This window comes from Colius striatus, chromosome 2, assembly GCF_028858725.1.
Source record: "Colius striatus isolate bColStr4 chromosome 2, bColStr4.1.hap1, whole genome shotgun sequence".
NCBI classification, from domain to species: domain Eukaryota; kingdom Metazoa; phylum Chordata; class Aves; order Coliiformes; family Coliidae; genus Colius; species Colius striatus.
In genome coordinates, this window is record NC_084760.1 from 76,616,598 (window position 1) to 76,641,299 (window position 24,702).

Here is a 24,702-nt window from a genome sequence, read left to right on the forward strand (position 1 = left end):
GCTTCAGAAAAATGCCTTTCACAAGAGGACCATAGTTGCCTGTTGTACAGTGGACTAGTGAAGACGGAAGCCAACATTGTTTTGTTTGACATAAAAACAGGAGTAAAAACTCAGTCCTCGATCACTTTACTGCAAATTTAAACATAATTTTCCTGAATGCAGGCTGTATAAGGTCTGTCCTAACAAGCTAGAAAACAGTAGAATGGATACTGGGCAGATCCACATACTATTATCCCTCCCAATTTTATGGGGAAGCTGAGGCACAGAAAAGATTAAACGTGTTTATATCCAGAAACATAAACTTACAGGGCACTCTTGTAACAATAGGTCCATCTTGTAATCTGTTATTTTAACAATCATTTTTTTATGCCCTCATTTGTAACAGTAGCACTCTACTCTCTGTACATTGGACTCTCATGTCCCGCTGTCTCTGAGGGAAGTGTGAGTAGCAAAGTGTCCCATAAGTCCCATAAAACTGCATTTAACTCATGATGTTTTCACTTCCCTGGAGATAAGAGGTGGTGCTGAGAATGATCTTTTCCCTTTCCTGAATCTACAAGCAAAATGTTTAATTAATTCTTTTGGTGTAGCCTTTAACACTGGGCTAAGACCAGAAATGAAACCACTCAAGTTCCAGACCTCAAGGTTAATTTAATTTCCCAGCAGATAAAAACACTTCCTTTCTGCTTGAAGACCTAGCTAATTTGATGTTGAATCACTGAAATTAAAGTCTTTTTAAAATGTTACTAGTCTTTTTCTGTGCTTACTTTCAAGAATAAGCAAGTGAGTGTACGGGCTCCATGCAGACTTCTGCTGTAACTACTAGACTAATTACTCTGTCTTCCTCAACCAGGTAACCCATGAGTGGTGGGTATATTCTTTAAATCTTGCCAATAGAGGCTAGCTCAAATGAAGTCTTTCAAAGTAGAGAGCGGGTCAGAGACTCATGCAACAAAATGTGGATCCCCTCTCCATCACAGGTCCCCACACCACAGTAGTTCTGCATCCCTGTACTCAGCAAGTAACAATGTCACGACAAATCATTTCATTTTTAGCTTCCTCCTCCACCTCCAACCTTCTCCCTGCGGTGCCAGAGTATGTACAAACAGCAAGCTGTAAATACTGTACCTGTCTTTTTTGGGCTGATCTTCATGAGATCAGTTGAAGGAGCAGCCATGAAGGCCAGAAAACATGATCACTTATTCCTCGTCTGAAGAGAGAGCAAGACTTGGGCTCTACACAAAATTGCAATATAGGCCTTTACATAAGTGGTGGATTAAGTAGGAACCAAATCAAGTTCTGTCACTTTAAAACTTTCCTCCACCCTCCATCACCTCCATCCATCAGTTGCCTGCAGCATGTATATTGAGGAATCGCGTGCAAACCTTACCATAACCCAAGGCTTAACATAAACTATATTCTTTCAGGTCATTGGCAAATAACAGGTATATCCGGTTGTGCCTTTGTACTTGCCTGCACGCAAATTAAAAGCGCATGTAAAGTTACAATAATCAAAGTCAGTCAGGGGGAAGGGGAGGAGAGCAGGGGGATAATAACCAGGGGATCAGGTTATTTATCTTCACAGGGGAGCCACTGAGAGGAGCCTGCCTGCATGCCATTTACACCTCAAAAGAAAGACTGGGCAAACCTGGCTCTTGGCCAAAGCCATCCCCTGAAGTGCCCCAAACTGTGCCTAATCCTGCCTTCTCCCTGCATCTGGTAAAGCACCCTACTACTTCCACTGCTACTACCTTTTCCTCACAGTGCTGCACAGCGTTGTACACTTCCTCTGTGACCGTAGGGTCAGAGTGTTTCTATGGGAGCAAACAGCTTCCAAGGCAGACTTTGGGCTTTCTTCTTTTAGAGATCTTTGCTCTCTTGTGGTCTCAGCCACCATTACTTTCAACATTGCCATGAGGATGCACCTCCAGTGTGATGCTGTTTCTGTGGCTGCTTCATCCTCTATTCTCTGGCAGAGCCAACACCCTGCAGGGTGACCCTAGACCCATCCTGTTGCCTCAGGGTGAGCAGGGGCTCCCTCACCACTCTCCTTTCTACAGGCAGCCAGCAAGCCTTCCTGCAGCCACCTTGAGCCTGGGTGTGGGCTGCTTAGGAAAGGGAAGAATTTATGGCAATTTTTTTCTGCCTTTCTCCCTTGGCGTGCCATGAGATTAACAGACATTAGCAAATGCCTCTTCCCAGAGTGCTGTAACAAGATGAAACCTGCCCTGACTGGCACCTGCAGTCTGTTTCCCTCGTGGTCTTTGATCTGCCATTGCTGAAGGTTAGAAGTCCTGAATGGCTCAGAAACAGGGTTTGCCTCCAAACGCTGGGAGCAATCTACATGTGTCAAGAGTGTTTTCTCTTCCTGCCAAATTTACTGAGGGCTAGAGGATATCTTTATTATTATTATTTGTCTTACAGGAGAAGTCAACTGTCTTGATCAAGATTGCAGCCCTTATATGGAATACTGTAAAAATCTCCTAAGTGCAATGTTCGATCATTGACCACAGATACCACAAAGGGAGTTTCCCTCATGCCCTTGGCTTGAACACACTTTCTCCAAGTCGTTCATCAATTTAAAAAATGTGCAAATAAACAATTCCCATTTCCTATACCCCAGAGAAGAGCATGAATAATTTTATGGTCTAGAATATCACCCACATATATCCCATCCTAGCATTTGAGTCATATCATTTAGCACTGAAATGAAGTTACTGCTGGAGGGAAATACACCAAATCCTTGCACAACAGGGCAGAGGAAGCCAAGAATGCCCTACTGCAGAGGGCTGTGCAAATGTTTCCTCAGCTGAGCTTCAGCAGATTCTGGTTTGGATTCACGCATTTCCATCTTACAGGATACTTCTGCAAAGCCAATGTAGACAGAATCACTGTTTCTGGTGGAAAATTTGAAGCTGCTTCTTCATGAATACTATTCAGTATTTTATTGACTTGCAGTAATGGAAGGAGGAAGTATGGTAAGCATGTTCCCTGGCTCATTTGAGCAGGGCTATCTAAGGGGTAACATTTACAAGCAACTAATTCACTGATGTGAAATTTCTTAGGTCTGTGACACAAATCTTCTTTGGGAAATCCCAGACAAAGGCTTGTCTCTTCATGATTAAAAGCTAGGGGAAGCCCTAATGACACACCAGTTATTGTGTTCCCGTTTGGTTCAGCTGCCATCTCGACAACCAGTTTGTGCCCAGTACCATCTCCTGTCTCAGAGCACCAGAAAACCTGAAAGGAGCGTTATTAAGGATAATATTCTAAAAAAAACCCAAACAACTGAAAACTTCTCATTATAAAATGTCAATCTTTTGGACAAGAAATCATACAAGACCCTATGAAGTCCACGCCTAAAAGCACAAGCAAGTTTGGTGCATCCACTTGCATGTGCAGGTAAGACAAACTGGCTCTTCAGAAGTTAGAACTGAAGCCCAAAGAAGAGAGAGACACTCTACCAGCCCTGTCAAAACATCGGATGAGTACAGGTAGCCAAGACCTGCCTTTTGCACTTGACGTTATGCTTCAGCATTAGTTCTAGTCTGACTGCTAAAGAGAAAGCATATCTATATGTGTATGTACACATATATACTACACCCCAGCATCACTTCCTGAAGTACTCTTAGATGTTTGCAGTCCAAGAAATTCCTTAAGAAGTAAGACTGGAGGTATCACAACAGGAGACGAAGTAGTGCTCACACCTATATCAGAGCTGCATCACCCACTACATAACCAGGTCAATTCTTCAAGGGAAGGAGAATGCAAATTCAACTTGGATTACTCTAGAGGCTACTAGATTCCAATTGCATTGACTCTTAACATTGTGACGAGTTTTTCTTTTGTCAGGGCACCAAAGAATGACACACACACACACACACAATACAAACTGAAGAACTGAAACAATCAATATTTGTATCATGAGAAATTATTGCTCAAGAAGTAATGAGCTAAACATTAATGGGTTGGGCTAATCAATGGCTAGGACACTCAAGAACCAAGATAGGAAAATTCATGTTCTCATCAAGGAACCATAAGTTTCTTTGTTCCATCTGTGCTTCACTATCTTCAGTCTCTGTGCAGAAGAGTCATGGTGTCTACTGGCACAGAATTCCCTTAGCTGCTAACTTCAGGTCCACCACTACTTATACCTTGTCCAACTGTAATCATCTGATCTGAAATTTTCTGTCCCCTCAAAAAAACCCTATGTTTTACATCATAATTCTTAGAAATGTTCAGTCCAAAGCCAGTTGAATCCATTTATGTGAACAAGGAAAATGAGTGTTTATATTAAAACATGGTGGTGGCTTTTTCTTTGAAAATCTTTGTAGCTTCACGCTTTAAAGCAGAGACTTAAAATTTGGCTGGGGAATGTCTTCTCTCCCACATTTGTGCTTTTTTCCTCTTCCTGTGATAATTTACTCAACTTTGGACAAATTTCCAAATTCTGAAGAACAGAATTTTGGACATCTGTTGCAAAGACTTAGTAAAATTTCGCAGGTAAATCTTGAAAACCTTCACCCCTACAGAATATACTTCTGCCTGTGAGTTAGGTAGATGTTGTTTTCAGCTGTTTTGAGCTAGTATCCCTCACTACACTTGACCATACAAGAACACTTACATCTTCTAAAACTGAAAATGTCAAAATCTTAGAGTTAATAAAGCAATTGCATCACAAACTTTGTGTCACCACTACTAATTCAACACCCAACAACGTCTGGAAAACAAATGAGAAATGCAATATTACTGCTTGTTAACATGTTAAAGATGTTGGCCCTAAGCAATGTAATTTTTAATCTTTGGAGTGACCTAGCACATCATACAGACTATAAGGTTTCTGTACTTCAAAATAAAGATGGACCTTGGCAAACACAGCTCTTGGTTCTGCAAACCTCAGAAATAGTGTGAGAATGCAAAGCTGCCAGATATCCCACGGAGAGAGACCCTTTGCAGAAGAGGGAGAGTGAGCAAGCACAACGGTTTGCCCACACACCACACGTTGAGGACAGACACAAAAATGCATGTCTTGAGCCCCTCGGGTGGATGCCCAACAGTGTGCAAACTAGATTTTGCTCTTTTGCCTTATAGCTAAAGGCAATTTAAAAAGCCTTCTCAAAATGTAGTCACAAATGGATCAGGTCTCTGCCTTCCTCTCAATATTTAGAGATGTGGTTTCATGTAACACTGTCAAGAAAAGACAGCAAACTTTAGAAAGAAATATTGTAGGAATTTGGCAATGCAAATTTAAAATGTCTTCATAATCAAGTTTGATGCCTGAATTAAATATAATGCTATGTCCTCGTTTCTGTCATCATACCCGTGTGTTACCTGTGTGGAAGCAGGCTGCAATTTCTGCCTTTAATTTGCAAGTAATATGGAAAATGTAAATAGATGGAGAGTCTACAACTGAGAGTAGCACCGAGCTGAGCCTCAGCAAATAGTGGGAGGTTTCTTGCCTTCCAACAGCAGCTGGGGAAATTTGGCTCAGAACAAGGAGCCCAATTTAGGCTTTTCAATAGCAACAGAAAATTGAAAATGTGAGCTGGGAAGTCAGTGGGAATGTGGGGAAGAGAAAAAGTCCAAGGAAAGCTTCAAGTTAATGAAGGTTAAGAATGTGATGTGTAACCACAAATACATATGGTTTAAAAAGCATACCACAAATGCTTTATTTTAGGCCACAATGAGTGGCTTGAATAAATAACCCTGAATCACGGAGCCGCATCTGGCTCCTATGTATGCCTGGCACTCTAGGTAGCAGCAAGGATGTGGCTCCTTATATTTTGCCTACATCTCGTGCTTGGCATGATGGCAAAGCTGCCAAACTGAGCAAAACCAGGGACCTCATCAGACATGATCTCATTATCATCCACACTTGTGGTACTCTAGTCTCAGGTCAGTTTTAACACTGAGCATTTTAGTATCATGTAGATAAGCCCAAGCAAGCAGGCACACTGATACAATGCAGAGCAGAAAGCACAGATGGTGGCTACAGAACTGGTTGCCGTCAGCTGACACTGTGTCTGGACCAAGTGGCAGGTGCAGATCCTCTGCTCCTGAATCTGAAACTACTTGAAGCATAGTGGTAGCTCTGCATCATGCTGGATTGCAGTGTAAACATAATCTGAGCAAACTGCTGTAAACACAGAGGGTTACAGGTTTTAATTCTGATTGTAATCTGATTGTTTTAATGGTGAGTTTCCTGATTTACAGCAGTGTTGTTGAGACTAGAGTCAAACTTCAGACATACTTTAGAATGCCCGGACAATTTTAAGCAGCCTGAAACAGTAGGATATCGCATTTGTTTAAGTCTCCAAGTGATTTGTGTTTTACTGTTAGGCTACTCATTTCTTTATTTTATATTGTATCATGCAACACTCAGAATTAGACAATCAAAAACAATATTTCCAAGGGGTTATTTAATGAAGAACAGCTCGGATCACTCCATGAACTACAAACAATTTGTACAAGTTCCTTAGTAAAGCAATCCCAGGACATTGCTTAACTGTCATAGAATCACGGAATCATAGAATAGTTATGGTTGGAAAAGACCCTTAAGATCACCAAGTCCAACCACTAACCTCACAGTGCCAAGCCCGTCACTTAACTAAACCATATCCCTCAACACCTTATCTATGCATCTTTTGAATATCTCTAAGGAAGGTGACTCCATCACCTCCCTGGGCAGCCCATTCCAATGCTTAATAACCCTCTTGGTGAAAAAGTTCTTCATAATGTCCAATCTAAACCTGCCCTGGCACAATAGAATCCATCTTGAGATTTTGTAAAATTAGGAGAGAGGAGCATTCTCCCAGCTATGAGAAAGAGACAGAGAAACATGGTGTGGAAGTGCTCTCAAAGGAAAGTTGTGAAAGGACAAGGAAAGAAAAAAGAGAAGAGAAGAGAAGAGAAGAGAAGGGAAGGGAAGGGAAGGGAAGGGAAGGGAAGGGAAGGGAAGGGAAGGGAAGGGAAGGGAAGGGAAGGGAAGGGAAGGGAAGGGAAGGGAAGGGAAGGGAAGGGAAGGGAAGGGAAGGGAAGGGAAGGGAAGGGAAGGGAAGGGAAGGGAAGGGAAGGGAAGGGAAAAGAAAAGAAAAGAAAAGAAAAGAAAAGAAAAGAAAAGAAAAGAAAAGAAAAGAAAAGAAAAGAAAAGAAAAGAAAAGAAAAGAAAAGAAAAGAAAAGAAAAGAAAAGAAAAGAAAAGAAAAGAAAAGAAAAGGAGACAAGGTCAAGTTCTTAAGAAATTCCATTGCTACTTAGGAGGATTTATGAGCACCTTGCTAGTGTCCAACAGGGAAGCCAACAGCTGCCATAGTTAGAAGGAAAACTGAGAACTGAGTCTGCAAACTGGTATTTAGGTAACTAATTCTTAACACTTGTAAAAAAAATCTCTTGGGAGTTAAGAGGTTTTATTGAGAAAAGGCAAACTGGGGTAGAAAGATAAAAAGTTCCTCTCAAAGGGCAAATGAAGACTCTCCAGGTTGTGTAATTTGTCCTCCTTTATCAAACTTCTACCTCCACAGCTCTTGTCCACATACATAAAACACATTCATACAGAGTTGCAGAGGTACTGATGTCCCCACAGACAGTCTCCAGTGTCTGGCATTCTTGTCAAATCAATCAGGATTTTTAACAGGTTAGGCCAAAATTCCTTTCCCCTAATCCCAAACCTGCCCACTCCTGCCCCTTCTAGTCCTTTTCACTTAGATAATTTACATCCAGTAGGGCTTTCTAGGCCTCGGAAATAATTCATTTTAGGTGGCATACATTTTCAGTGATTCAGTCTTTGATGCCTAACAAAACTAATTGTGACTCAGGAATCTGGGACTGGCTTCAGAAGGATCTGCATCTGCATTTAGTCCCCAGAGCTAGGAAAAAAAAGAAATGTGCATTATCTAAGAGCAATTCTGAACTCCTACACTTCTAGAAACAGAAGAAGTGAGAAAAGTAAATAAAGATGTGGGCAGCAGAGCAGTTCATGGAATATAAGAGATCTGTTCATCTATTGCCTGCATTTCATACCACACTAATTCATTGATGTGATAAAATGCTTCACCCAAGCTACGCTTGCTTGTAAGAGACTAATCAAGGTCACATAGAATCAGAGCCTAGAAAATTGGGTGAACTTTCATTGCATCAAGTCAAAATAATATCCAAGCTGTAACAGATGTAATAGTAAGCCAAGATGGTAAATATCCTGGTTGTACAGTGCATACCACAGGGACTAGCTGGTACTACCACAACAGAATAAACTTGAAATGGATTTTTCTTTCTCTCCTGTCTAATAGCAAAAGAACTCCTGAAAAGCAAAGAGAATTGGAGAAAAAAAAAAATGTTTTCTTACAGCATTAAAAAAAAAAAGTATCAGGTTTCCAATTTATGGGCTGCTGCCCTCAACTGTGAATCTCCAGCTCATGGGAGTGGAAATGTGTTCCCTCATCTGTACTGCTTGCCAGCAGCCAAGAAGTAATCCCACTTGCTGTATGATGTTGAGAAAAAAAGCCAGCAGGATGCAAAGCATATAATGCCCTGGGCCCAGGTTTACTCACTGAATGGATGAGAAATGGTGAGGTAGATGCAGGGCCACTTGCAGCAGAGGTAAGAAATGGCACAGCATGTCCCCTCTGGCAGCCCTATGCTGAGGTGTTCTTCCTCTTATCAATTGCAACCGGAGTTTGGCCACCTTGAGGATACTGTTTCTTTATAAAGTCAGATTTACACAGGAGCTAGAGTGGAATCTGTTCTGGTTGCTCCAAAGTAAGAGGCAACCTCTCACTTTGACTGCAATACAACCAGTTTAGGTGCTGTATCGAATAAATGATATAGAGATAAGAGCTGTAAATGCCTGGGGTTTGACAACTGATTACCACAGTCACCAGGAAACAGGCAAATTTACCTGCTGGCAATGGCAAATGCCCAGCACTATAATGCAGAGCTCAGGTAGCGGATCCAAGCTAGCCCTCACCACCCAGATCCAACGCTCAGAACATCCCTTGCAGGGAGAAGCCTGCATCTCTTCTTTACCATGTGACCAATGAAGAAAGGAAGGGTAGCGGTCAGGTCAGACAGGTCACTTGGCCACACTTGAGTGGCTCAGTATGCGATATTTGGTTTCAGCCTTCTGATGGTGATCAAACTGCCTGATCTCTCTCCAAGTTTGCCCTAACCTTATATCCATGAGGATGAAGCTATCTTTGCTCCTCCTTGAAGATGGGACCATGCACTGGCATGACTGCAGGATACTTCTAGTTCATCCCAGAGCTGGGATGAGAAGAAGGAAGCTCACTTTTTCTGGCAGTGCTGGGAAAAAAATGGGATTTTTTTATACTCCTGTCACTTGGCAGCTGCAGGAAGAAGCACAGTGTGCCCTGAGGCCCACAGGGAGATATGGCACATGCTAACCTGGGCAAGAGGCAGTACTGCTGACTGAGGGGTCCAGGACTGTGTCAGTAGTCAGGACTACACTTCTTAGCAACGATAGAAGCAGCAGACAGACCAAGCCTGGGTTCATAACCTGAGCTGCACTGACTCCCAGCAGCTAATTTTGTCTAATCCCTAACTGCTACCAAAACATCACTTTTTCTGCTCAGGATTTGACTCCAGAGAATCTGAAATCAATGCTGTATTTTTAAATTGTGCTTGTTACAGCAAAAACGACCCTGGCAAACAAGAGGGTTCCGATTTCCTGGAGGATGGTTTCCTTGATGCCTGGAGGTTTTGTATCCCCCGCTTCTCCCGGGCGTGCTGGAAAGTCCGGGGCTGCCAGGGGCAGGGGGTAGGTCTTGGATCGCGGCACCCAGATGCTCGTCGCCAGTTCTCCCAGGGCGGGTGGAGGTGACAGATTTAAAAGAAAGTGCCATGAGCGGGAGAGAAGAGAGGGCAGGGCGAGGGCGAGGCTGGGAGCAGCGGGGCCGGCCGGGGTGCGAGCTGCCCGGCGCTTCCCTGCCTCCTTCCACCCCGCAGCCGGTGTCAGGTATTGCGAGGAGGGGTAGGGGCCCGGGGAGGAGATGGCTGGAGGCTTTCCAGCCCCGGCTCACGCAATGTGGACTCCGCACGCAACGGGGAGGCGACAGGCGGAGGAGGGGAAGGTACTCCGGCTTCCTCAGCCCCCAAGATGCAGGCGAGACTTCTCCTCCTGACAGAGAGGGCTGCGAGCCCGACCGCCACCCCTCTCCCCTCCCGGCACCTCCTCGGCGAAAACTTTTGGCCCCGGCCATAAAAACCTCTGTGGCTCAGCCGCTTCACTTGGCGCCGGCCCAAGGGCGGCTGGCAAATAGCGGCGACCCCTCAAGCCAGGGGAAGGGCCAGGAAGCGGTGATTTGTCAGCGGGGCCAACCTCGGCACGCCCGCACCACGCCGCGCACCGCGTATGCCGGCGGATTTAAAGCCGCGAATATCCATGCCAGGCGCCCAGACACGCTTGCTCCGGCCTCGGCTCTGCCCGAGGGCAGCTGGAAGTCCTCCCTGAGCCCTCTGAGCCTCTCGGCTTCACTCCCAGTCGCGCGCTAGGGTGGCCCCGTCCCGTTCCCGCAGCCCAGCAGCCGAGTGGGAAGGAAGGACGGAGAGGGCAGCCGCAGCCTGCTCGCCCCCAGTCCGCGGGGCTGCACCGGGCAGGTGGCTGCTGACTGGGCGAGCTCCGAAGGGTTAAAGCGCTTGGAAGGTGATAATAACTCTGTGCTGGGATCGGGTGCAACTGGCATTTGTCCGCACATGATCTGCCAAGCTCCGGGTGACAAGAACCGGGGCTCCAAATGAGTTTCCCAGAGGCTAGAATCTGAACGTCGCCGCTCTCCTCCCGGGACTGCCCCGTTAGAGCTGCCGCCGGCTGCTCGGCTCCTCTCCATCTTCCCGGAGGTCTCAGATGGAAGCACCGTACAACAGGTCAGTTCTGCTACAGGCGCTAGAGGTGGCAGCTTATTTCACCCCTTCTTCCCCTCGTTGCTTCAGAAAGGCTGGAGCAAACGGTAGGAGCGGGTGGTCCCCAGGCACGGGGATGGGAAGCGGGACCAGTCAGCTCTGCCACGCCGGCAACTAAGGCATCCTCCGCAGCCCATCTGCGGAGCCGCCGGCCGCCAGCCTTCGCTGCGGCGACGGGAGCGAAGGTATGGGGAGGAGGGAAGAGCCAGGGACAGGAGCTCCGTGGCCGCGTGCGGAGGTTTCCTGTCCCGAGCAGCGGGAAGCTCCGACGGGACCGCAGGGCGCCTGTTGCTCGCAGGGGCTCTTTCGCCGGGAAGAGGGATGTGCAGCGCCAGGATGAACCTGTCTCCAGCGCACGGCGGCTGCCTGCATCTGCGGAGGCGCGTCAAGCCAAAAGCATCCTCTCGCCGTCCTCCCTTTGCACCTCTCTCTCTCCTTGTGGATCCCCCGTTGCGAACTTTCCCTACCGGGGGATGACGGAAAAAGCAGTGGCCCCGCCGCCAAATGCGATTTTGATCAAGCTCTGCGCTTGATCGTCGATTATCCCTTGTGGGTTTTTTTTCGCACAGGACCCGAGCGGGCGTTGGGCACGGGAGGAGCGCACCGCCACGGACGCGCCCCGGCTCCGGGAGCCGAGCCGGCTGCCGGCGCTCCCCTCCGCCGCGCCGGGGCACCCCAGTCCCCTCGCCCACCCGGGGCTTCGGGGCACAAAGCAGCGACGGGCGGCCTCCCACTGACCGCTGACTCCCCTCTCTCCCTTTTCCTTGCAGCATGGCTCTCGAGAGGCTCGGGGAGGCCCTGGGCGGCGTGCCCCCTCTGCAAAGATCCCTGCTGCTTCTCCTTTGCCTGCTCGCCGCCATCCACCTGGGCAAGCTCCTCGTCCGGCAGCGCTGGCGGCAGGGCCAGCGCCAGGCGCCGCCAGGCCCGTTCCCCTGGCCGCTGATCGGCAACGCGGCGCAGCTGGGCAGCGCCCCGCATCTGTCCTTCGCACGCCTGGCCAGCACCTACGGCGCCGTGTTTCAGCTGCGCCTGGGCCGCTGGCCCGTGGTGGTGCTGAACGGGGAGCGCGCCATCCGCCAGGCGCTCGTCCGCCAGGGGGCCGCCTTCGCCGGGCGCCCGCCGTTCCCGTCCTTCCGGCTGGTGTCGGGCGGGCTGAGCCTGGCGTTCGGCGGCTACTCGGAGCTGTGGAAGCTGCACCGGCGGGCGGCGCACGCCACGGTGCGCGCCTTTTCCACCGGCAGTCCCGCCACCCGCCGCCTGCTCGAGCGGCATCTGGTGGGGGAGGCGCGCGCGCTCGTGGCGCTGCTGGTGCGCGGCAGCGCCGGCGGCGCCTTCCTCGACCCCACGCGCGTCCTGGTGGTGGCTGTGGCCAACGTGATGAGCGCCCTGTGCTTCGGCCGCCGCTACAGCCACGGAGACGGCGAGTTCCTGCGCCTGGTCGGGCGCAACGAGCAGTTCGGGCGGGCGGTGGGCGCCGGCAGCCTGGTGGACGCGCTGCCCTGGCTCCAGCGCTTCCCCAGCCCCGTGCGCGCCGCCTACCGCGCCTTCCGCGACCTCAACCGAGACTTCTACGGCTTCGTCCGCGGCAAGTTCTTGCAGCACCAGCGCAGCCTGCGCCCGGGGGCCGCCCCCCGCGACATGATGGACGCCTTCATCCACCTGCAGCGGGAGCAGCCGAGGCTGCAGCTCGAGCACGTGCCCGCCACCGTCACCGACATCTTCGGCGCCAGCCAGGACACCCTCTCCACCGCCCTGCAGTGGCTCCTCATCTTCCTCATCAGGTAGGTGCCGGCGGCCCGGGACGGGGTGGGGGGGCCGAGGACGCCTCACCTGCCCTTAGGAAGGATTACGCGGGAGGCAGTCCCGGAGCGTCGCGGTGCGAGTCTTGGTGCGAACCCCTCTTCCCACGGCTGCAGCACCGGCAGCATCGCCGCAGGCCGTTAACAGCCGGCCCGCCTGGGCCGCGAAGGGGCGGGAGGGGTGCCGTCGGGGACCCGCCACCAGCCGCGGCCCTGGGGGCGAGGGGCGGAGCGGCCGGCCAGCCTCTGTGGGGCCCGGTGTCTCAGCGGCTCCCGATTAAGCGACACGGAGGCTCTGGGAAACCTGCCAGAAAAACATAAGAAAGGATTAAAAAAAGCCCCTAAACCTCCAAAACCCCCTCCTCGCGCAGCTGGGTAATGGTGCATAAAGAGAAGCTGGTAAAAAGGCCGCCGAATAAAACCTGAAAGTAACAGATTTTACCAGGCCTGATCAAGGAGATCACAGGAACAGGATAACAACTGCTTAAGCAAGATAAACAGTTCGTGCACCGGTTTACAAACCCGCTATTATGTTAATTTGCCAGCAGTGCCTGCCCGCATCGCCCTTGCGTGACTCCGGGAAAGGCAGAGCCTCTGGGCAGCTGGCAGGTGCAAGCACACTGCTCCCCACACAGCCCCAGCACCAGCTCTCCGACGGGAGAAAACCTCAGCGAGGGGAGAAAACCTCAGCAGGGGGAGGTGGTTCAATAGGCGAACGCGTAACACTAATTTTCTTGCCTGTGGTGGCTTTTTCTTTCTTTGTATGCATAATTTGTAGGCTTATGCAAACATTATCTACTCAGCTGCTTCTGGAAAAATAGGCGGATATTTAGCGCTTCGAGCTAAGGGTGTGATGCCTGGTGTTCACATAACCTGTTGGGTTCTTACTTTTGCCCAGCATTCCACATGCAGATCTACTGCAGGAGGAGAAGGCAAGGACAAAGAAGCCAAACCTGAGTGCTTGCAGCAAATAAAGGCTCTTTGGAGATCGTGTGTTTCTGGACAAGCAAAAGAAAATAACCAAAATTTAATCATATTCTGATCTTATTTACTTACTCTATGGTCTTCCAAACTATCCAGACTTCAAGGCAGTCATCTTAAAATACATTATATGTAAAAGATTTTTATATTAATTGGAAAAACTATACACAAATTAAGAGCGGGTTGTTCATAATGCTATTCTGAAAATTATTAACAGGGATTTTTTTTTTTCAGTTTAAAAACCTGCAGCTTTTCATAGGTATGGAATATGTCCAGTGATAAAAAACTCCATGCTCCCTTTTAGAAGTCACCTACAGAAGTAGAAAACCAACTTCTCGTTCCTTTAAGGAAGCCCAATATTTACAAGAGACTGGTAATCTTAGTTTTAGAATGAGTCTTCCAAATGGAACTGGAATATTCCATTTCAGAATGTTTTAAGTTAATTTAGTTTTTTATGTTGAGAATCAGTTACATGCGATATTAAAGTGAAAACTAAACCTAAAATGACACAGTTGCATGGGAAGTTTTCCATCGTGGTCTACACGTCCTTGCAACATGTTTAAATTTTACTCAGACTTCATTACTGAGGGTAGGGGTGAGGTTCTGTAAGGAATGTTTCCAGAAAGGACTGTTTTTAAGAAAGTCTTTTGAAAGTGATATGTATGTACATGCACATCTTACTTTAAATGACAGGTATCCGAATGTGCAGGCTAAAATGCAAGAGGAAGTGGATAGGATTGTTGGACGAGACCGTCTGCCATGTGTTGAAGATCAGCCTCACTTGCCCTACATCATGGCTTTCCTGTACGAATCCATGCGTTTCAGCAGCTTTGTGCCTGTTACTATCCCACATGCCACCACAACCAACACTTTCATAATGGGCTACCTCATTCCCAAGGACACGGTGATTTTTGTTAATCAGTGGTCAGTGAATCACGATCCAGCAAAATGGTCCAACCCGGAGGATTTTGATCCGACAAGGTTCCTGGATGAGAATGGATTCATCAATAAAGATCTTACTAGCAGTGTGATGATTTTCTCATTGGGAAAACGTCGGTGTATTGGAGAGGAGTTGTCCAAAGTGCAGCTGTTTCTCTTTACCTCCATACTGGTGCATCAGTGCAATTTTACTGCTAACCCAAACGAGGACCCTAAAATGGACTTTACCTATGGGTTGACCATTAAACCGAAGCCATTTACCTTGAATGTTACGCTTAGAGATACTATGGATTTGCTTGATCAGGCTGTCCAAAGACTGCAAGCAGAGAAAGCAGCCAATGAGAGTCAGCTGTCAGCAAACGCCTAAGCAGCAAACCCTGCATCAAAAGATAATCCCTCTCTCTTTTCAGACTTAAATAAATTATATTCAGGTGATTTTTTTTTTTAAATAGCCAATACTACAAGTTACAAGAGCAAGAAGGAAATTGCACAAGGTATAATTCAGTCCTTTTTTAATTGTAGAAGGAGAGCCAGGGGAACAATCTAATGTTAAATGAGAAAATATATGCAATTTGAAAGTAAGCTTTTGCTTTTCTAACTTGTTCGGAGAACTTGTCATTGTAAAGCACTTGTTATCTACTGACTGGCTGGACCATCCCTAGGAACTGTACAATCCTTTCCACATCTCCATGCGCTATGCCTTAATTCTGAGTTCACCTCCAGTGGCTCCACATCGCAAAGTGAAGTCTCTTATTTAAAAAAAAAAACGGTTGCTGAGAACACTGCAGCCTGCCTCTGAATTTATTCTGCTGGAAACTGCCATTGGTGCGAGGCAGCTCCCGTGCTGTGACTGCTGGGATGTACCTTACTGCCTCAATAATAAATATTCAAACTATTTTAAAATGACAATGTAAAGTCTTGCCTTTAGCATTCCAAAGTGTTTATATGAGTTATAAAGAAAAGGCTTCTAAGCACATTTGAAAATAAAATTCAAATGTTGTATGAAAATGAACAGAATATCCTAATGCAGTGACTTTTCATTAAGTTTTAAAAGATCAGATTTGATGTGTCACAGATGGCAGGGGTGACGCCGTATGCTAATATACTCATTAGCATATTTTGTCAACAAAATAGATATTTGAAGTTTCAAGTTTTATAAAGGTATAGGTGAACTTCGTATTTCTGTAGTTGAGAGTTAATATCCCTAGACACATAGGTAAATCCAGTAAAATCCACATGGGCCAAAGCATTTAGAAGCGAAAATTTCGACTTGCTATAAAAACTTCATGCCACAAGCCTCAAGTAAAGCATACAGCAAATATATCCCTGCTCACTAGACATTGTTAGATTAAGTGATCTGTCTAAAAATCAACTGAAATGTTAGTGCATTTTGTTCAGAACAAAGTCTTAGAAGGAAAACTAACATTACATGTCCTAATTAATGTACCCATTACTGAAGAAAAAGAACTTTTCAAGTTTTTTTGTCAGGCAAAGGATGTGAAATTAAAAAAAAAAAACAAACCCAAACCTATTATTTTAAAATACATACATGAAACTAACACCTTGAACCACTGGCTAAGCTGTATGTATTTTTCTAAAAAGCAACAACCCTAATGTAAATGTCCGATTTTTAAAAGTGTTGGGAGCTTCTTTGGAGCCACAGGCCACTTTCAATTAATGAAATCCATCAGAAGTGAGAGTGCCTCACATGACTTGCTGGTTCAGTCTAGTACTAAATAAGGTATTAGTAAGAGCTTTCTAGCTCTTATTTTTCTAAATAAGGGTGCAACGCTACACAGTAAAGTAGCTCTGCTGAGACCTAAGCAAGTAAAGATTAACACTGGGTTTTCTAATAGATGGCCAGTCTTAGTCACGCTGGCAGCAGTGAGTGGCAGAGTTCCTACTGACCTTGGGAAGAGCTGAGTTAATGACACAATCCTGATCTTCAGGAGAAGCTTTGCTACTGATTTTAAAATCCTAAATCAAGCCTAAAAGTACTGCTCTGTAACCCCACACAGTAGTAATGTACCTGTTTAAAGTCTCTGACTTCCTATGGCATCTATTTTATCTAGAGCTAAAAAAGCTTTCTGTTCCACACACAAGGAACCTCAGGTGTTTTTCTGAATTACGTACAAGTTTGTGATACCCCAGAACTTAGCCTATACCTGTGAAAAGCTTTACAAGATACTCATCATTTTCATATGGAGATCTACTTAAGATCAAATGCTAGCAAGACAGCTTTCCTTGTACCTTTGTAAGTATTATTATTAAAATAAAGGATGTAACCTACAATAGAATAGTTATTCTAATGCAAGGACCACCAATTCGTATTTTGGTTTAAAGTGGCTTTTTTAATTTTGTACTCTTCTAAAAGCTTTAACTATGCATTGGCTACTAATGCAACATCCATTCACATTGCTCCTGTCTGTTGGGATTCATGCACTACATAGCTGTTGGTCAAATAATGCCTTGAATAATCTGTGAAGTTACTTCTATTTAGTAGCACCCGTTTAGAATGTATGCAGTTGTTCAGCGAGCTAACTTCTGTGGTCACTTGGAGATATATCACTGTGTTACCAGAATACAAAATAAAACTTCTTATACTGCCTTTGCTTAGTTTATGTGTAGCTTTCTAACATTAAGATACACAAAAATCTTATCTAAAATAATACTACTTTCCAGATCAGAAATATTTGTTCATATGCTTTCCACTTCCCATTTCTGGATTTCAAGGTGGTTCTCCATCCTGCCCTTGCAACTTCTCTGGTCTGCCTGCTTGTTTACACCTTGCTCTCTGTGTTCAACTTCCTCATCCTCCTTCCTAAGAGTATTCATCTCAGCATTGATGTGAATTCTCTCCTGTCCTTTGCTTTCTTTTAATACCTGTTAATCTCTCCTTAGCCTGCAATGCTACGTTCTTCCCTCTGGTATTTCAGTTTGCTTCCATCTCCTTTTGTTTCAAGCCCACAGACTGATTTTCCTTTCTCTTTTTTTTCCCCCTGTATCTAGTGCTGACGTCTATATAGTCCTGATACTGGATCCCCAGCACTGTCCTTGGGACCAATTTGTGCTCTTTTGGCCTTGGTGTAGACCAAACCCCACTAGTGTACTTCCACCACCCTGGGAGTACCAGGAAGGAAATTTCAGGGCCAAACAGGCCTTAACATGCCCTCACAGTGGAACCTCTCACAAAATGAAAGCAACCCTGTAGTGACGGGTATTGCATATATAAAATATGTCCTCATGATGCAGCAGTAGCTCTACCCCTCTTTATCTTCTTTTCCCCCGTCTGCTACACAAGCCTGCCTACTTCAGAGCAATCTTAGAAAATACCTTCACATTTTCCCTGACCCTGGGGAAGAGGAATAAAAGCTAGTGGGACAGAAGGCTGGGCTGACTAGCAGTAGTTCCCTCCTGAACTGGGATAATTTTTATCTGGAGTTTCTCCCTCAGGGGTCAGGATTATAAGTATATGCTGAGCTGGTGAAATCAGAAGGAACACACATTGAAAACATCTTTCAAAGACCTCCTAGAAGTAGCTTAGGACCTGTGGGGTAGTTGTAGTGTCCAAAGATACCCCAGTGTAGTGCACACATGGCTGGGTCTGACTGGTGGGCCACGGGGTAGATATAGAGCGAGTATCTTCCCTGGGTAAAAGCCAAGAGCCACTCCATACTGTCAAGAGATGTTGCCACCCTGTCTGTGCCTCCTGTTAATTTCTAGGTATGTTTCTTTACCAGCTATCTACAGCTGAAGTATAGACTCCCATTTCAGTGTTGACAGGCACATTTTTATAGCAAAACCTGGTGCTTTAGTGATGAAAGATACAGTGCTGATGCAGCCAGAAGTTAGCATGAAGGTGACGTTCTTGGAGAGATTCCTGGAGATCACTGCAAATACTATTTATAGCAGTTGACTAGGGCACTGAAAGTTTTTGATTGCCTACTGTAAGCTAGTACCAAGTGTTAAGAAAATAGAATAAAAACTAACCCAGCAAATTGGCCTGTTTTGGCTTTGTTGTTTGGTTTGGGTTTTTTTAATTCAGTAATTCCATTTTCCATCTGTTTCACTGGAACAGTTGGTAGAAAAACTACCATTTTCAAAACTGTGTGAGGTCACATTTAACAGCAAGTCATACACATCTCTTGAGATTTTGTGTTTGCACTGTCACTGCCTCCCACACCATCTGATTTGATGTCACCACAGGGAGACAAATACACGTTGCACTTTCTTTGTGAAATGAAGCACAAAGAAGCAGCTGTATTCAAGTCAAGATTTTTCCTTTAAAATCTTCATGCTGTAGTTGTAGTGATTTCAATGGTCCAGGAAAGCCATGTCATCCCAGGGTTGCTTTCTCTGTGTATGTGCACAGACACACATTTAGCCCATCTCCCGAAATTTTAGTAGTATCTTTAGTTCAGGTTGAGTCAATTGAGAGCTCACATTTTGCCTGAGAAAACTTGAGGAATTAGCCATGGAAGGTGAACAGTTAACATTTGCCTTTGCTGCAAATTTTATTCAGATCTCTCATTTGCTCCTACAATGAATTGGACTTGAGGTAATGCTGAAGGTAGATCTGGCTTTTCCCCAGATGAAGAAAAGGGCAAAGTTCTTAATGATGCTGTTATTTTGGTATACAGTGCAACACAGATACAGGGATTCAATTTTCAACAACATTTTTGCAGGTGAGTTTTCTCATGTTCCAGTCACTTATACTCAGTCAAGACTGTGGTAGTTTATCCCTGGCTGGGTGCCAGGTGCCTACCAAAGCTTCTCTATCACTCCCACTCCGAAAATAGACAGGTAAATATAATGGAATGTTTGTTAGTTGAGAGAAGGACAGGAAGATCACTCAGCAATTATTGTAATGGGCAAAACAGACTCAAGTTGGGTAGAATTGATTTATTAACAACCAATCAAAATTGAGTAGGGAAATGAGAAATAAAAATTGAATCTTAAAACACCTCCCCCCACCCCTCTGTTCTTCCTGGGTCTCTACCTCCTCCCCGCACAGTGGCACAGGGGAATGGAGATTACAGTCAGTTCATCACAGGTGGACTTTGTTGCTGCCTCCTCTCAAGAGGAGGCTTCCTCACACTTCCCCTAGTGTGGGGTCCATCCCACAGGGAACAGTCCTCTACAAACTTCTTTAACATGAGTCTTTCCCATGGGTTACAGTTGTTCTTCACAAACTGCCACAATGTGGGTCTCATCCACAGGGTGAACGGTCTTTCAGGAATGAACTGCTGCAGTGTGGGTCTCCCACAGGGTCACAAGTCCTGACAGCAAACCTAGTCTGGCATGGGCTCCTCTCTCCACAGGTTTCCAGGCCCTGCCAGGAACTTGCTCCAGCGTGGGCTTCCCAAGGGGTCCCAGCCTCCCTCAGGCATCCACCCACTCCGGCATGGGATCCTCCACAGGTCATGCAAGTGGATCTCTCCTCCACCATGGACCTCGATGGACTGCAGGGGCACAGCTGCCTCACCATGGTCTTCACCAAAGGTCACGGGGGAATCTCTCTTCCAGTGTCTGGGCACCTCCTCCCCCTTGTCTACTGACCTTGGTATCTGTGGAGATGTTATCACATTCTCACTCCTGCTGCAGTTTTAGCACCTGCACATCAACTTCTCCAATATATTAATCACAGAGGCATTACCTCTGTCACTGATTGGCCAGGCTTGGGTCAGCTGAGGGTCCATCTTAGAGCTGGCTGGCACTGGTCCCGTCAGATACATGGGAAGCATCTAGCAGCTTTTCACAGAGTCCATCCTTGTAGCCCCACTGCTACCAAAACCAAACTAAGCACAACAGCCTGGAGTATTTAAGATGGCTGTAGTCAGTACTTTGATAGCCCTCCTTTGGTTTTTTTGCTAACTTTTCAATACAGCTCCACTAACCAGAAAATTCTTTGTTTTGTTAGCATTGCCTTGTCCTTCAATGCTTAGAGCAGATCTTGCTCTAGCCTGAAAGAACAAAGCTAGAGCTAACCAAATCAAACAAAGAGTCTGTAACAATTCCCTACTGTCTTTACCTGTGCTGGATGTCTGGGGACACTTGATCCATCAGTTCAGTTAACTCAGAAGATACAGGATGCTGAGGTATTTCAGCTGCAAATGCGTGGAGAGTAGAAGGGAGTGAATGCACAGGGGACTTATTAAAGGTGCATAAATCAACTGCAGGGCTACGGAGGAGACATTTATTGGAGTGGCTGAGAGCTGGCAGAGGAAAACATATTTTCGAAGTGCAGGAAGATTCCATCCAGAGAAACTGTGCACGAGGTCTCTGATTTCCAGTGAACAAGAAGTGTTGATTTTACACTGCTTGTACACACAGGGTGTCAGCATTAGGGTGATAAGAATCCACATGATATTAAAGAGGTTCACTCGCATCAGCAGCAGGAAACATCAAACTGAGAACACCTGGAACAAACCTTGCCTTCACACCAGGCTGAAGACAGAATGAGTGCTTATTTTCCTGAAAACTTTGGACAAACAAAGGATGTCCTAATACTAACTCCTAGCTGCCTGTTAACTCAAGTAATAGATTTGAGGGGCAGCAAACAGGGAAACAAGAGCTGAGGAACTAACCAGAAAGGATTGGGCTGTGTCATACAGGCTGCAGGATGTGAAAACAAAACTATTCAACACAAAGTCATGGACAGCCTGTTGTTCTCTTGCTCATCTCAGCATCCCCAGCATCTGTGGACAATGGGAAGGAAAAAACAACCCAGCTGCACCACTCAAACACTTTTTGTGAAAAATGTCCTCTCAATATTGAGACAGAGCAGTGGAAGGTGCAGACACTACACCAGACTAAACCCCTACTGGTCTAGAGGATCTATTGAGAACAGGTCAGTGTTATTTACTTGAGCAAGCTGAGCAGGAAAAGGTTTGTATCAGAGTTGGGTATTCCCATGCTACACAGTTATGCCTTCAGGGGTATCTAGGATTTCTCAGTATCCCCTAGGGAAAGAATAGCATGTGTATTGTAGGATGAGCCAGAACTGCTTTTATCCTCTGATAATATTGGCATATTTTCAGTGATGGATCACCTTTTGTTGGCAGTAGTAGTTGTTACAGTAGATTTTTATTTTCACAGTCTCCCTTCTCCCAGCCTAGATGTGGTAAGAGCACAACAGTTATCACACAGAAGCAGGCTTCTAATCCTTTCTTGATTACAGATAAGATTTCACGTAAGAATCTTTTCTGTGCTAAGAATAAGAGAACACCTTCTACTTATTTTGGACTACTTCACTCTTGACAGCTGGAGATGTGTCATGAGCGAGCCTTCTTAGTGAGAATGCAAGATTTAAGACAAATCTTGACTTTACAAAGCAAGTACAATTTGCAGTTATCTGCAGAACATGAAACAATACTCCATGCTTCTTTTATGCTTTGTGGTCTGTGAAAAACTTCCACACTGTAGTTTGAAATTTTGATTCTACCATTTATCTTATTTTTAATTATACTTTTTCAATCTACAGACAAAAATCATAAATTACAAAGCTACCAGTCTTTTGTGGTTCAGGAAATTTAAAGAACTCAAGTAAAATTGAAATTTTAAACAAAATTAGACTCAGAAATTAAACTCAGACTTCACAGTAATTGCCCTAATAAAAAATTAGATTCCTAAATGAACCTTTGTCTCACTGTAACAAAACTTCTTTTCCTTCCCTTCATTCAGGGAATATGGCTGCTGGAACACAATGTCATGCTGCAGCTTGTTGCAAGACATAGCTCTATTCATCTTTCCGTTTCTGGCAAAAACGAGGAAGAGCTGTATCTACACTCCAGAACAATATTCCCTGCAGGGGAGCTTTCTGAGCAACCCTTCCAGGTGGTACAGGAACAAAAGGGAAGTGTATTCCACCACCTTTCTCTGGTTGAGCGTGCTTTCTCTCATCTTGCCAAGCCTCCGTCTTCCAAGTATGTGATGAGATCTTGTGCCACAGTGAGCAGAGGACAGCTCAGCCAATGCTGAGAAACAGCATTGAGAATGTTTAATATGTTTAAGAAACAGCACAGAGAATGTTTAATAGAATTAAACAATGATGTATCCTCATAGAGGAGGGAGGGGGAAAAAAAAATCTATTTTAGAGAAATAATTTAAATTAAGAAAGTTCCCAAAGAATGACAAGGCAAATCTTCCCATGACATTGATCTGACAGCATTTACAAAAAATTCTACCGCTGCTGACATTAAGACTGAGATACTCAGCATCTGTGCACACAAATTTGCAGCACACTGACAATATTGCCCTCTGCATTTCAAGGGTAAGGTACTAATTTCCCTAAAGTCATCAGCAGTCAGAACTCAAAGCATTTGACTGACAATGTATTGACTATACAACACTTTCAAATAGCTTCATGTCTTACTGAAAGCCAGAAAATATTCCTTTTTTTTTTTTGTCTTCATAAGCTGTCTCTTACCCTACTACCATAATTTTCTGCTTAAGTAAATATCTCTAGCCTGTTCCCAGAGTTAAGTACATACAATGTAAAACCATAAAACTGTTCAGCAGAACAGAAACCTTTAGGGAAGTTCTTGGAATAAATAGGTGCTCCTTCAGTTGTCCGAATGCCTGAAATTGCGAAAGCAGAACAGATATATAAGAATTGGATACTAACTTTAGTTTTAGTGCTCTCAAGAGAACAGAGACTTTATTCTAGAGCTTATAAAAAGTCAATTAATGAAGTGATCGGACCTCTTTATCTCTCTTTGTAGCCCTGAAACCATATCCTGATTAGACCATTATATTTTCTCTAGCAAAGATCCAGTTAGCAGGGCTTCCTGCATCCTTACATTCATATACAGTCAAGGTCTTCATGTACCAGTTAACAAGTTCCTCCCTGAGGATTTGTCATCCCTCTCTTTCCTCAAATATTTCCCTGAAGTACATGCAACTTCAACTGGCAAAAGAATTCTAGTCAGTTACTGCACTGAGTTCAAGTCATATGTGTTTTTTTTTTTTTTTAATAGGCACCTTCCTGTGTTTTGGTTAAATCCAGCATGGTTTGATCATATGCTAATGGCAGCAGTAGTTCTTCAGAGTCAGTAGCAAAGAAGATTCTGTATATATGAAGCGATGAGTATAAGGAAAATGGAGGCAGTTGAGAAGTGAGGAGAACACAGAGAAAACAACAGCAGAGGAGGAAAAATGTTGAAATAACAGTCTAGAGAAAACAGAAATAAAAGTTTATCACATGAAGGAGAATGGAAATGAGGAAAAATTATATGGTCAGCTGCTGATGTTAATGTGCCCCATTCCCAGGGTACCCTAGGGACCACAGGCTGTAACTGATGAACACACACACAGCTCTGCAGAGGGCAATTGATCCCATCTGCCCTTTTATCTCCACTGACTACAGAACACAGAGAGCCTGCTGATCTTGAACACACACCACACTTTTACACTGGTGTTTTCTTAGGGATTAAGGAAGTAAGCCACATTGATTTAACCAGGCCACGTTGCAGAGTCTAACCCAATTTAACTACTGGATGTGACAGAATCACAGACTGGTTGAGATCAGAACAGACCTCTGGAAGTCATCTGATCCAACCTCCCAATCAAGGAGAGCCTCTTGGAGCCGGTCTTGTCATTTTACCTTGGCAATAACTACCCATCACACTACAAGCCTTTTTCCTTCAGATTATTTTACAGTATAGTAATATGTTCACTGCTGGTTCACTTTCCTTTCCTCTTGAAATTAAACCTGTATGAGCAATGAGCATCACACTGGGACACCCACTGCTGTCCCCAGGAAGTGCTTTTACTCAGCACTGATCTCCACTCCCACTGGATGAGAAAAGCCTTCCCTTCACCTTCCTTTAGGAAACATTCCCAGAAGGCAGCAAGAGAGGAAGGCTATACAAAACAACCATTTCTGCCCATCTCCTGCTGTTTTGAGTCGGATTTTATGTGATTTTGTGTGCGTTTGCTCTCTGCTTCAGCACATAATGGGGAGGATCTATCTGCCCAGACTGATCTGTCACAGACTTTCCTGCTGCTGAACCGAGCCAGTAAGCCATTCACGTCTCCCCCAGATGTTTCTGTTTTCTGAACTAACAGGA

At 45.3% G+C, this 24,702-nt stretch overlaps 1 protein-coding gene across 1 annotated transcript; it reads left to right on the forward strand.

Moving 5' to 3' along the window:
* The first annotated feature begins 10,857 nt into the window (after nucleotides 1-10,857).
* LOC104559443 (cytochrome P450 1B1) lies at nucleotides 10,858-16,144 on the forward strand. The gene is made up of 3 exons (XM_061990103.1): nucleotides 10,858-10,877; nucleotides 11,684-12,694; nucleotides 14,387-16,144. Exons 1-3 carry the CDS (start codon nucleotides 10,858-10,860, stop codon nucleotides 14,997-14,999), a joined length of 1,644 nt encoding a protein of 547 aa, XP_061846087.1. The 3' UTR covers nucleotides 15,000-16,144.
* The last annotated feature ends 8,558 nt before the right edge of the window (nucleotides 16,145-24,702 follow it).